Source organism: Alosa pseudoharengus, unplaced genomic scaffold, assembly GCF_046254945.1.
Source record: "Alosa pseudoharengus isolate Yale_2024_CS ecotype anadromous, Long Island Sound unplaced genomic scaffold, YU_APseudo_1.1 YU_APseudo_1.1_scf_1, whole genome shotgun sequence".
In the NCBI taxonomy this organism is placed as follows: Eukaryota; Metazoa; Chordata; class Actinopteri; order Clupeiformes; family Clupeidae; genus Alosa; species Alosa pseudoharengus.
This window is the reverse complement of record NW_027468564.1, coordinates 46922139-46937138: the sequence shown is the minus strand read 5'-3', so window position 1 is coordinate 46937138 and position 15000 is coordinate 46922139. Positions and strand designations below refer to the sequence as shown.

The following is a 15000-nucleotide window of genomic DNA, read 5'->3' as shown; positions in this document are numbered from 1 at the left end:
CCAGATGCGGAAGATGTACTCCAGGCCGAACACCACGATCATCACGAACTCCTGCAGCACAGACAGAAGAAGAGGAAGAAGGAGAAAAAGGAAGAAGAAGAAGAAGAAGAAGAAGAAGAAGAAGAAGAAGAAGAAGAAGAAGAAGAAGATTGAGACACAGAGAGACAGTCAAACAAAAGTTCTGACATAAACCTCAACATTACATCTAAAATATGCCCAAAGACAGACTGTACAGTGTGCATGTCATGTTTTCACAGGGCATTTCTCAATACTGCTGTCGTAGGTGGCAGCCTGAATGTTTGATGAGCGTGACTGATGTATCAGAGATGACATCCATCTGTCATCCATTGGTCTCTGCTCCCCCATTCCTCTTGCATGGTAAATCATTTACAGGGATTGAATGCGGTGCCCCGTGTGTGCCTGTTCACACTTACTCAGCAACAAGCCCCAGCCAATTAGCATGTTGTTCTTTAGCCAGTGAACTCTTTACCGGCCAATAGAATCTCCATTAACTGATCTCCAACAGACTAGAGCTACTGCTCAGCCAATGAATAACTTGGCAAAATGACACCAGTCTTACCAGTCAACTACTAAAATCTCCAAAAGACCAGAGTAATTAATGTTCAGTTAGAGGGCTTAGATAGGAGCGAAGTTTTTAGACAGCGCTATAGCCGAACAAACTTTTTATATCTAGACCCCGTAGATCTCTCTATTTCTCACAACAAGAGCTGATTATACGACTTCAACTCTCTTGGGGTAACGAATAAACAGATCTACTGGGAAGTTTGTAACATTGTAAGTACATGGCTTTTTTTTATCATAGGGCTACATTATATGCACATTTCTAAGGGAGGTTTGCCCAGTTAAGACACCTGACTGGTTTTGCTCTGTCGAAGTACTGTGGCAAATGGCCGACTCACAGCACCTCTATATGCGAGAGCAACACCCGCTTTGTATGTGATTTGATTTCTGTTGTATATGTCTTGTTGTTTTGTATGAAAACTGTATTGTCATACCATGACTGTCAATGATTACTGTTCTGTATTTGTGTCTCTAAGCATCAATAATAATAACAACAAAAAAACATCTGCAAGGCTGTGATACTGGACAGCCCCGTCCCAATGACACTCTTCTTCTCTTAACTTCCTTATCACCACTTCTTCCTCCCTCCCTCCCTCCCTTCCTCCCTCCATCCCAGCGGCTCCGATCAGCAAGGTCAGAGCGTATTGATGCTACATGCGCCGCTAATCTGATTATGAGCCGTCTGTCCGTAATCACTGATTTCATTACCAGCCCGACAGCGACAGCGTTGAGTGAAAACATGAAATCCAGTTATGAAGAGCGGATTTGCCGAGCCATAATCCCGATCTACAGCCCAGCGCAGTCCCAGAACGTAGATCGGCCGTCGGAAAGCATGGAAGAGAGAGAGGGAGTGCAGTCCGGGGCCAAACCGAGTCCTTCCCCTCACTGCCGACACAAGTAATAGCCATATAGTGGACAGAGAGAACAACTCAATCTCTCCCCAAATCCCTCGGTCCACTTATGTCATAATACAAAGAGGGAAGAGCTGTTCTTAGAAATTGGTTTGTCTAATACAATATGTACCTTTGACTAACCTGTTGTCTCTATATTTTTAGCTTCAGATGAGAGCATTTGCGGAGGGAAAACGTTTGGTGCACTTTCCATAAAATGTAGGGCATGTTCAGGGCATATTGTGAGCAGTATTAGATAATGCAGTCTCATCACTGTGTGTGCAGAAACAGGAAGTAGTAGCACACATTAAGTAGAAACAAACTAAGTAAAAACTGCTACTAGAGTGTATTTACAGCAAGGCATCAGTAATGCGTTGCTTTGCAATGGAATGCAAAACCTTTCCACTAAAAACATGACAGAATACTTTTATATTTAGTCATTTATCTGATTTAGAATAGAAAGGAATATTACGATTGAAACCTATAATTTGATAAATCAAAACAACGTGGAGTGGAGATGGCAATGATCTGCTTTGAGAAAACATAGCCATTTGTTTTCTGATCCTTTTCAACTCAGAGGAAATGCATTCATTTATCAGTCACCATCTACCACACACAATTCTTTCCCCCAGATGTAACCAGACAAGGATGTTGATTATATCTGCTGCTGATGGCAAACAGAATGGTACACGGTCAGTGAATGCTGACTATCAGTCGAGTCCCTAATTGAGTTGGAATGGTCGTAATTTACCATGGTCATATTCAATGGTCATAATCTGATTCATAATTTACAGTAAGTATGAATCAGTTCCTTGCCAGGAAAATAAAATAAGCAAGATTGAGTGACTCTCTCCTACTAAAAAAAAGAGAAATGAGCGGGTCCCTCCATTCACCAATACAATTATCTACGTGCAGCCAACGCAGAAACCAAATAACCATTGATTGCTCATCTGCAGGGTCTATATCATCTCATTTTTATTGTCTAATTCATTTTGAAATGAAAAAAAAAATATATATATATAATTACATTTTTTTGGTTTGGGTCAACCATGATATTTAGTGGCCAGGGCCAGGGGGTAATTTTGTGTAATGTGAGCAGGCGCGGACAACTGGCCTGGACTGGACAACGCAGATGGGGTCTTACCAGGATGAGGAGGCAGTGGGAGGCCAGTTCCTGTTGCTCCGGGATAGTGGAGAGGACAGAGAGTATCAGGCATCCGAACACGAGGATGAACCTGTGAATCACACACACACACACACACACACACACACACACACACACACACACACACACTCACACACACACCCACATACACACACACACACACACACACACACACACACACACACACACACACACACACACACACAAACACAGAGACAAAGAGAAACATCATATAAACTCATGTCAACCAATGTAAACACCCTCTCTACCAGGACCAGAAAGAAAAGCCTGTACTCATTATCCACGGATCAGCAAGGACAAATAAGAAAAAAGGAAGAAAGACAACAACAACCAGAATGGGGAAAAAAAAAAAGAAAAAAAAAAAAAAAAAAGCGGACCACAAAGCTGCTGAACCTCGTCCAGCTGTCTCTCAACCCCTAAGGAGCGTACCCTTAACTTTTCCATCACATTAATGTGAAATACGATGTGGGCTAAGGGGGGGGGGGGGGGCGTCCAAAACCCAGCGTGCGGCAGAGTTACGGCGGACGGGATGACTTCTGAATTATTGACCCCGTCCACTCGGAGTGCAGCGGGGAGAGGCATCTGTGTTTGATCAACAGGAGATCTGCACAGAGGGATGAACCCACGATGATCTGCTCACATGCTTATAGGGAGGAGAAATCAAGGCAAGAGATGCCTATCTGTCTATCTATCTACAGTATCTGTCTGTCTGTGTGGGTTGCAGAGGAAATGAGGTGTAATATCTAGGGTGAGTGTGTGTGTGTACAGTATGTCTGCATATATCTGTCCATGTGTTTAAAAACATCTGTCTATCTATCTATCTATCTATCTGTAGAGAGGGACAGGAACATAACAATTTGGAGCATGAAAAGTGGAACTGAGGTGACAAAATGAAAGGGCTCCTTGGTCTTCCATCCACCTCCCCTTGAGGCCATTGCCTGTGTGGGTTTCTTCCACAGAACAACCTCGACCTCAACCTCAGCCTCCACCCCTGCAGCTTAATAAATCAGTAATCGCTTACTCCAACAGCAATTCATACAACACAACAACACCGGCCAGGGTCACGACCCCTTGGACAACAAAGGTTGCGCTCAACACAAAGGCTTAAAAAAAATACAATTCCATTCTGCGAATCCACTCTTTACACAACATCCACAAACAACACAGGCTATCACTCATCCTTGTGTCAGTGTGTGTTGCAGAGGTGTAGGTGTGTGTGTGTGTCTGTATATATATATATACTCTTTTGATCCCGTGAGGGAAATTTGGTCTCTGCATTTATCCCAATCCGTGAATAAGTGAAACACACACAGCACACAGTGAACACACAGTGAGGTGAAGCACACACTAATCCTGGCGAAGTGAGCTGCCTGCATCAACAGCGGCGCTCGGGGAGCAGTGAGGGATTAGGTGCCTTGCTCAAGGGCACTTCAGCCGTGCCTACTGGTCGGGGTTCGAACCGGCAACCCTCCGGTTACAGGTCCGAAGTGCTAACCAGTAGGCCCCAGTGTGTGTGTGTGTGTGTGTGTGTGTGTGTGTGTGTGTGTGTGTGTGTGTGTGTGTGTGTGTGTGTGTGTGTGTGTGTGTGTGTGTGTGTGTGTGTGTGTGTGTGTGTGTGTGTGTGTGTGTGTGTGTGTGTGTGTGTGTGTGTGTGTGTGTGTGTGTGTGTGTGTGTGCGTGTGTGCGTGTGTGCGTGTGTGTGTGTGTGTGAGGTGACACAGAATTGCATGTGAGCGGATGATCAGCGTGTCCCTGGGTGACCTCAGGTCAGGAGGAGGACAGGTAACTGTGGTTACAGCGGAACCGCATCCTCTCTTATCGTGGACAGAAGCTCGAAGATCATCAGTTAACGTGTCTTGCTTGAGGTGTCTTTGAGGAACAACCACATCCAAATGCAGATAGAAAACATGGTTATATTTACATGTGTGTGTTGATTTGTGCAACACTCAGGCGCAGGACACATTTATAGGATCATTTATAACTCCTTCCCATAATAGGCTTTGTGTGCCAATTCCAATGTCTAGCAATACGGGGGGCAAGGCATGCCAGTTTTAACCTCAGCAATCAGTTCCGTTCCCTACCATTTCGTTTGGCCTATTTGCCGCAAATGACCAGACGTCCCGGTTTAAGGGTTTGCGACACTTTTGACCGACATATCCATCATTTACATTTATTCATTTCACTACATGCTAACCTAGCTCCTACATGCTAACCTAGCTCCTTAGCCACTACACTACCACCGCCACAAAATAGTTTGCCACACAAATAAAACTTCAGGTGTTGCAAAGTAAGATATTGCTTCCTGACTTCCTTCTTCAATTTCTATGAAGTTTCATTGTGATATGTGAATGGACTACTTGTACAATGATATGAAAGACATTAGTCAGAAGCACAAAAATATGTTGCCATTGACAGCGGTCATTAATTTTTGCAGGGGACAAATAGAAATACAAATAGCGGGAGGGCCCATTCAAGTCAACAGAACTTTCTGCAGCCTTCCGAAGAGTTGTATAATAAATTGAATTAACGTCATCAGACAGAAATGTTTCTTACAAATAGCAGTCTATAGCTTTCCACTCCATCACGACACCAGGCCCGAAGGGGATGTGCACATGTCAAAGGGGTGAGTAGAAACTGGCCCTTACGGAAATACAAGTGGGGGCTGACCACCAACTCTTTGAAGGGCAAAAAGGGACGAGACCTATTCAAGCCTTGCAGTGCGCCCCCCCTCCCTCCCTTCTCCACCAGAGGAGTCCAGATGACCCCCCTGGGTGAGACATAGAGGTCAAAGGCCATTGCTTTCCACAGGCCATGGCCAAGGTCATGACCTTGCGAGTGAGCAAGCGCAAGCGGTCTCTTTATGTAGGGATGTTCTCTAGTGAGTGTGTGACATTTTGCTTTCCGCTTGCTTTTTTTTTTAAGGTGGGCTACGTGGGTGTGTGAAAAGGCATCCACTGGAAACAGAAAAAAAAAAATCTAGAAAATTCCAAAAGCCCTCCAGGAGATTAAGTGCCTTTGAGCAGTCTGTGCCTCTTTTGTGCATTACTGTGTTTATTGTTTTAAACAATATGGATGGTAAAAAGAGGAGGAAGAAAAAAAAAACACAAACAAAGGGTAAGAAGATGAATGAGCACAAATAAAAGGAGAGCACAAAAGAGAGAGAGAAAGAGAGAGGGAGATAAGAAAGGGATGGGTTTCAAAAATACTGTACGCTGCACGCTGTGCGCTTGCTTACTGTGTAGAATGTGGCAGAAGTCTTAGAAGTAGGAGGACACTAGTCAGGGCTTTCATTGTCATTTCCACATATGCACAAGTAATGCGTGTGTGTGTGTGTGTGTGTATGTGTGTGCATGTGTGTGTGTGTGTGTGTGTGTGCACAATACATAAAGGGGAGTGTGATCCTTCATCACTGGATAATGACTCTGGCCAGGGCCCTGCTTATCCTCGGCCGAGCCACTCTGCCCTGCCCCTGCCCTGTGTGTCATTTCCTCTTCCTGTGGGCATCAGCCGGTGTCTGGAGAGCGTCCAAGCCCCCCCCCCAACCCCCCCCCCCCCCTTCACGCAGACCCCCATGTCCCTCTCTCTAGCTACTCTCAAAGGCACACTTAACCTTTAAACAAACCCCTCAGAGAGAGAGAGAGAGAGTGATAGAGAGAGAGAGAGATAGATAGATAGAGAGAGTGATAGCTAGAGAGAGAGAGAGAGAGAGAGAGATCCTCAGCAGTCCCCTTTTGCCCCTCTCCATCTGAGCGGGCGTGCTCATCAGTGCTCCGCCGTGCTCTGCTTCATTTGCATGCTCCCATATGATTTGTTTGGAGAGCGCAGAGTGACGAGGACGAGTGACTAACGTCCAAACACGAGCCGGCCGGCCGTCCGCTCGGGATGCATTACATTACGCCGCATTAGCCTCACTTTGAGACGGAGCTCCCCTCCTCCGCTAACAAAAAAGACAGAGACGTATCGTCCCCTCCAAACGAGCTCGTGCTTCTTGTCCAGCTGAGCTTTTTGTCCTTCACTGTTCTCTTAGCTATGCAGTAGACATGCACTCGCTCACAGGCTGTGAGGACATGAGAGACATATTAGCATATTAGCATATTAGCTTATTAGCGTAGGGTAAAACAAACACCCAGTTAGGGGCTTTTGAGTCTGTGGTTGTGTGCATGTGTATGTATGTGAATGTGTATGTGTGTGTGTGTGTGTGTGTGTGTGTGTGTGTGTGTGTGGAGAGTGTGTATGTTTGTGGAGTGTTAGTGTGTGTGTGTGTGTGTGTGTGTGTGCATGTGTGGAGCGTGTATGTTTGTGGTGTGTGTTTGTGTGTGTGTGTGTGTGAAAGTGTGTATGTGTGTGTGTGTGTGTGTGTTGAGTGTGTTTGTAATGTGGAGTGTGTGTGAGTGTGTTGAGTGTGTGGGGGCAGTGACGAGAGCAAGAGACAAGAGAGTGCCAGTGACTTATCACACTCGGCGACAGTGGTAGCGGCGGCGGCTTCTGCTTTCTGTCCGCCTACGTATGTGCCCACCGCTGACAGAAGCCAGGGGTCACTCCTGCACGACTCATCTGCAGTGAGCACACAAAGCAAAAGTAGCGGAACGACTTGAAATCCCCAACACACGAACACATACATGGAGCCTCACGCCGCGTCCTAAGGGTCAGGGACGTCTAACAATGACGGTTCTGTCCACAATGCAATGTTTGATTCACATCACATACAGTGGGACAATTTATCTGTGAGAAAGTCGGCATGTCAAGGGAGAGAGAGATAGAGAGAGATACAGAGAGAGAGAGAGAGAGAGAGAGAGAGAGAGAGAGAGGGCGGGAGAGAGAGAGGGGTGTCCATCAATGTTCAAAAAACGTTGCACTGTTTGTCATGACACCTCACTCTTTAACACACTGCCAGGAAAAGAGCTAGGAACATTTCACTTGTGCTGTCGTTCACATTGTGTCACTTTTTTCAGTTAGGACACGATGTCAGCTGCTCTACTCCCCTTGTATGTGAGTGTGCTGTCCAAGGTGCTGAACTCAAAGATCATTGAAAGACATTTACAACGGCTGTCTTATCATTACCCAAAATCATTTTTTTTTATTAAAAAAAAAAGAAATTGCCATTGTAATTAAGAACAAACGCATACTGTTAAAATTGAATGTATCACAGTTTTATATTTCACAATAGCCTTTTTTAGAGTTTTAAGACTATAGCATGGAACTAGGGCAGATGCAGTGCAGTTGTATAAGAGTCTGGGGTTTTCAGAAAAAGACAACGAGCTCCTCTCTGCCATGTTTTGCCTTGTTAGGAGCTGAATTTACATTCTTTGAAATTGGAGTTCACAAACATGCTGTCAGTTGATGCTACATAGGACAAATGCACTGCAGTCTTGCCATTGTGAACATCGCATTGAAGCCAAATGCAAGACATCAAAACACTCCTCTAAGGTCAGGCCCGTCTCTTCCTCCTGCTTCAACTATCCTTTTGTTTCGGCTTGAGCTATGGGACTATTTCATTTATGTCACTGTGGCATTCTCTCTCTCTCTCTCTCTCTCTGTGTCTCTCTGTTCTTGTTGTGAATGGCCATGCCACGCGACCCAACAGACGCCTGAAACCACAGCCGGCTAAGAAAGGTCTCGCATGAGGATGTCTGACATCACAAAGGAGGAAAGAATAAAGCAGAGATGTTTTATCTGTCTGGGCTGCCTGGAGCTGTTTCTTCTCTCCTTATACAGTACATCTCTCTCTCTCTCTCTCTCTTTTTCTCTCTCTCTCTCTCTCTCTCTCACACACACACTTACACACACATACACACACAGCCATACACACAGACGTACATCTAATCTAACGTATGCTCTGTAACTCTGCCAAGTGGCTGTGAAAGCTGTTATCATTCACCTGCCATGGCCTTGTGTGAGTGATGACGGAGACAAAAACATTTCCAAGCAACTACGCAAAACAAAACAGACCTGATGGACCACAGTTTATCAGCCTGAATGGGATTATTCACACACTCTCTCTCTCACACACACACTCTCTCTCTCTCTTACACACACACACACCTGACTAGCTTTATTACCTACAGCAATTGGCCCTTAACTGACACACAGAGCATGGGCACCTTGTGAATATCAAAACAGACACATGTAAGAGCATGACTCTGGCCTCACGTGGCCACGCACAAAAAGGGTGTTCCAGTCCTTGTCAAACCTAAACACTGTAACCACCCAGAGATCAGAAACAAACAGCTGTTTAATCCCATCTTCACAGCTGGCCACTGTATAATTAATACACAATATCACACAGGTGAGAGTGCTGCTCTATCTCTGTAATACATTGTAATGAGTTCTCAAACGTAGACAATAAAACACGGTTAAACAAATACACAGTGCGCAGTACACTGTTTTCCATCTTTATGAGGGTCAAAGTCTTAAATCAACCCCAACCATGCTACCACTGATCTACATCTAAATACCTCCACTTAGTGCACCGTACTGGTTCGATCCAACCGCTTTGCTTGGTGATGCACGATCACTGATGAACCAGTTTCTTTCTTTACTTTCTGATGTAGTGCACTGTATATACAAAGTGGTGCATGGAAAGAGACCTGCTTAAGACCAGCTTAGACGGGATGGACGACACACACACACACTCATGCACAGGCACGCACGCACACACACACACGCACGCACACACACGCGCATGCACAGGCACATGCACACACACGCACACACACACACACGCACGCACGCACACACACACACGGGCGCGCGCACACACGCACACACACACATTACACATTTGACCGAAGTGTAAACTGCCCTTCTAACATCACTACTGTGAAGTTTCCATGATGCATACAGCTCTTTGAAGTGCTGTGCCAAGAGACATCATTCTCTCCCTTGTTTTGTCCTCTCTCTATCTCTCTCTCTCTCTCTCTCTCTGCTTAGACATAAAGCATTAGGGAAAGGATGAGTAGGTATTAGAAGGCCATTTCTGGGATTGAGCTGCCTTTGTGTTCCTTTCCATGATACCCCCCTCTGTTTCCACTTCACCTTTAACAGTAGCCAGATAAAAGAAGGGCCAACAGAATGAAAGTAATAACCTTTACACTGCCGGGCTAATTATGTGCCATATATGTATGTAAAATATATGAATACATTCGTGCGAGCATGCACACAAGATGTTTTATCTGTCTGGACAGCCTGGGGCTGTTTCTTCTCTCCATTGGCAGATGCATGAAAAATATATCCACTGAAATTAAAGCCTTAGAAATTGAAAGAGTTAAAGTCAAAGTATAGCTAGCATGCATCTTGACCCCTCAAAATCATGACAAAATAAACAAACCAAAACACGATGTTTAGAGCATAGTCACACGTGTCACTAATGCTGCGGAAATCCACCCACCACTGTCTGTTTCTCCCATTCCTCCACCCTCCTCATCACAACCTCCACTGGGCTCATAGGCTCAGCTGAACGCGGCCGGATAGCGGAGGCACTCTGCCCTGGACGCAAACACCCACTTAGCTTCTTCCCCGACCCTCAGGCAAAGACCGCTCAGTGGAGCTGAGATGTTGTGTCCGACTGGTAGATGAAATGTCCAGCCATTTGCTTCAGCTCACTTATTTCACACTTGACTGTGTAAATTTGTCTTTGCTCGACAATTTTTTTTGTAACTACTCCCATGTGACTTATTCATTCGACATGGTTCCAAGTTTGTTGGGATATTAACTTACTTACACATCCTTGATATTTAGCCTAGATGAATAGCTGGTGCTGTGTTTTTGGCTGACTTTAATTGTACTAGCTTCCTTTTCTGCTTGATGTGATTGTACTTAATGTGAGTTGATATTTAAACAGAGCTGGTGCCGTGGTTTTTGGCATAACTGATTTGTTATGTGATACTGATTTACTTTTCTGCTTGATGTGATGCATAAAATACTTAACGCTCAACATGACTTACTCAAAGCTTAAGAGTCATAACAGTGACTTTTGGTTTCATAATGTCCCAGTTATGAAAACAGAAAGTTGTATTTAAAAAAAAAAACGAACAAAGTGAAGTAGTCGTAGAGGGTTGTTGCATAAGCATGAGAGCTCGGCCTTGAGCTGTTTGTTGATGTGTTTGAGAGGCCATCAGTGGAGAGCGGGTGAAGGCAGTGAGAATCCCTTTATTCCATGTCGGCTTTTCAAGAACAAGCACCTGTAACCGCACATGTGGACCCCACCTACATCTGTGGGAGAAAAAAGGTCTCACACACACACACACACACACACACACCCACCCACACACGCATACACACACACACACACCACACACACACACACACACACACACAGACAAGCTAACCAGCGCTCTATGGGAACCAGGGAAAAACAAACAAAGAAACCAGAATCTTTTCTCTTGTGTTCTCCTGTCCAAATGGTCAGACAATCAGCAGCTCATACCAGAGCAAACACACACACACACACACACACACACACACATTCACATACACACACGGGTAGCAGCCCGCCAGCTGGCATATACTATGTACCGATACACCAACACAACTCTGGTTTCTGGTTGAGCAGTAGCGAGAAAATAAATGTTGTTGTTATCCCATCCTACTAATGACAGAGTAGTCCAAATGTGTGTCTGTCTCTCTGTTCGTTTTAGTGCTTTGATTTAGATTGTTGTCATGGTAGCGTTTGTATGCTACTCACTACATGGTAGGCTGCTCACAGAATCTCGCTAGCCTGCTATCTGCTAACCTCTCTTTCCACTCCATGCAACCCCTGTCTGTAGGCCAGTTGGTCTGTCTGTCTGACAATCCTTTCACTGCTACTACCATTCTGGAAGAAAGGACAGATTCATCAGTCATTTTTCTGGAAATGTGTTAGCAGAATTGAACCTGTTTGAACAAAAAATAAAATAAACCTACATTTCCCAAAGGGTTGTCTACATTGCTCTGCTTCTTTATTGTCTGTTCTTGTCATCAGGCATCGTGAATGTGGCAGTCAGGATGTGGAAAGAAAGTGTGTGTGGACCTTTTTCGCGGACCCGGGCTTCTGCGAGTGACCGCGGATCATTAGTCAGTTCCGGATCCAGGAAGACACCTGGTTCTGCCATTAGACTGGTCGGTGGCTACTTGGCTCAGCCAACATGGCTGCCCACAGGAAAGCGATTGACCCTATTGCATTTCCACCTGTTCTGATGGCCAAGAACCCCCCCCCCCGCCCTCTCTTCTCCTCGTCCTCCCCCCCAGACAATGGCCGCCACTGATAAACGATGTCGGGCCTCGGTTAGCACGAGGCTATTAAGTGGAACCGCTCACGGAGGGGAAAATGTCCGCCCTCCCCTCAGCAGGCCCAGGCTGCTGGAGTGACCACAGAGCCATTCCCCACAGTTCCAGGAAAACAGCTGGTTCTCCCATCAGACTGGTGGTGGTGAGGAGCTGCAGAGCCAAAATGGCGGCCCAGAGGACCGTGATTGACTTATATTGCGTTTCCACCTGCTGTGCGCGTGATGGCCTGGTCAGGGCAGCTGTTTGTGGGTTGCATCAAGCCAAGCTAGCACGTGGATGCAAAGAGATAGAAGAAAAAATCGAGGGCTGACATTCTCACATCTTGCTCTTCCCTTCACTGATACCACCTACGCTGTTGCTTCTATATAAATGGTGCTTGTGGTTGCACCATGGTGGATCAGCCCACCAAATCCTATCACATCGGGTTGTGAGCTTCCCTCCCAATCTTCAAAAATCTCAGGGGGACTCGGACACGGAGGGGACCTCCTTTCCTAACACTTCTGCTACACACTGTTTGCACTTTGTCCTAATTCACTGCCACCTCATTCATCGACTGTTGTTCTTTAATTCCAAATCACTTTGTCTACCAAATTAATTAAAATACATGAACCTCAAATTCAAATCCCAATGCTCCTCATAGGAACACCTGCTCAAGAATATGAATTACCTTTGCTGTCCCCATATTCAGAGCTATTAAAGCTAATAAATGCTACATAATATATAATATTGAGGGCAGCCATGGCCTACTACTGGTTAGGGCTTCAGACTTGTAACTGGAGAGTTGCCGGTTCGAACCCCGACCAGTAGGAACGGCTGAAGTGCCCTTGAGCAAGGCACCTAACCCCTCACTGCTCCCCGTGCGCCGCTGTTGTTGCAGGCGGCTCACTGTGTCGGGATTAGTGTGTGCTTCACCTCACTGTGTGTTCACAGTGAGGTGAAGCACACACGGATTGGGATAAATGCAGAGACCAAATTTCCCCTCACGGGATCAAAAGAGTATATATACTTATACTTAATAATATATAATAGTTAGCCTACATCAAGTCCAAAAATAATGGAGTACTCCATTATTATTGGAGTACTCACAGCTTGAGTGTCATCCACTGCAACCTCTCATCATCTCACACCCCAGTTTGCTTATTTGGCTCATTCTCGTTCAATTGATTTACATAACAGTGTACATTTGGTGAACTGTGTTTCATAAGGTTTCGTGGGTCACGATCCAACACCCACCTCCACGTCCACCACCAATATGCCCCTCCCTCCTCCCCTCATCTCTTCAGGCCTGGCTGGGTATCCAGCACAGCTGTGAAGTCTCCTCGCAACGTTGTGTAATTCTCTGGCTCAGTACTGGCTCACAGCACAGCGGTAGCAGCAGCAGCAGCAGCAGCAGTAGCGGTAGCGTCGGTGGCGCTAGCAGCCACAATAGCGGTAGCAGTGGCAGGCAGCAGCCTGTTTCCCTGTGCTGAGACAGGCAGTAATTAAAGACCAGCAGATGGATAGAGTGCGTCACTCTCGTAATAACATCGCCCCAGTCAGATTGCAGGCGCTCTGTGCCGAGAGGTCGAGCAGCTGTAGTGTGCTGTTCATGAAAAAAAAAAATATATATGTAACGAATAAAACAAGAGAGGTCTGCGTGTGTTTGTGTTTAGGTGAGTGCTTTATTGCACATGTGTCTGTGCGTATGTGTGTGTTTGTGTTTAGGTGAGTGTTTTATTTCAAGTGTGTGTGTGTGTGAGAGAGAGAGAGAGAGAGAGATGGAGAGGGGAAATGGTATATGCATACCATCAGAAAAGCATGACACGTGCCTGTGTGTGGGTGTGTGTGCATGTGCTTGTGTTTTTGGAAGTGTTTGCGCTCTCGCTGGAATCGTGACAAAGAGCCCACAGTAGTGGAGAGAGAGAGAGAGAGCAGCGGTGAGGGCTGCTTTAGCTAAATGACAGGCATTTACGGATCTCCCTGTGGGAATAGCAGCTCTCCAAACACCCCTGATGGGATTTTCTTCCCCATTACAACAACAGAACAGCCAGCTAACAGATAGCAGCGGCGAGCTGATTATTCCTCGCACACACACACACACACATACACACACACACACACACACACACACACACACACACGCACACACACACACACACATACACACACACGCACACACACACACACACACACACACACACACACATACACACACACACACACACACACACACACACACACACACACACACACACACACACACACACACACACACACACACACACACACACACACACGCAAACTCTGATCTTCACCGCTGCGGTGGAGAGAACGGCCCCTCTGGCAGAGTCTAAACTCCCACGCGGGGTATGTCGCAGCGTCGCTTAACGTTGTGTTAAATATGCTAAATGCGAGTCCTCTCTCTGACAATGTGTGAGAGTGCAGGCTACTGAAATGCCTGACAACAAAAAAACACCATTAAAAAAAAAAACAGTGCGTCATAAAAGCTGTTGATGTAGCGGCTTGTTTTGTCTGTAAAGGCACGCTGTTACGCCCTAACTAACGCCCTAACTCTTTCAGCTCCAAGCTCAAATACCCACGTACTGTAAGTCTTGTCCACCTGAGGGCTTTGATTGAAGCGAGAAGCAAGTGGGGAAGATTGGACCTTCTGTTGTCAGGTTGTGGACCTGCCTGGCTGTGAATACAACAGCTACTCCTCTGTCTCCTCTCAGTCTGTTTGCACCTGTGTTTGTTTATCTCTCACATCCTACAGCCTGCTGTTGCTGCTGATTCATACAGGCAACAGGTAGATTAAGGAGAGAGAGAGAGAGAGAGAGAGAGAGAGAGAGAGAGAGAGAGCATGAGAAAGAGGGAGAGATAGAGAGAGAGAGAGATAGAGAGAGCATGAGAAAGAGGGAGAGAGAGAGAGAGAGCATGAGAAAGAGGGAGAGATAGAGAGAGAGAGAGATAGAGAGTGCATGAGAAAGAGGGAGAGAGAGAGAGAGAGCATGAGAAAGAGGGAGAGATAGAGAGAGAGAGAGATAGATAGAGAGTGCATGCATGAGAGAGAAAGAGAGTGCATGCATGAGAGAGTGGGAG

At 45.9% G+C, this 15000-nt stretch overlaps 1 protein-coding gene across 2 annotated transcripts in view; it reads right to left on the bottom strand.

Moving 5' to 3' along the window:
• Positions 1-15000, bottom strand: part of kcnq5b (potassium voltage-gated channel, KQT-like subfamily, member 5b) — a 149154-nt gene that overhangs the window by 31440 nt on the left and 102714 nt on the right. For both annotated transcript variants that reach the window (XM_076290005.1, XM_076290006.1), the window contains exons 2-3: positions 2617-2707; positions 1-51 (exon numbers count right to left, since the gene is read on the bottom strand). The exon at positions 1-51 is cut by the window's left edge and continues 76 nt beyond it. In XM_076290005.1, the coding sequence (XP_076146120.1) occupies positions 1-51; positions 2617-2707 (142 nt within the window). The remainder of the gene's footprint in view (positions 52-2616; positions 2708-15000) is intronic.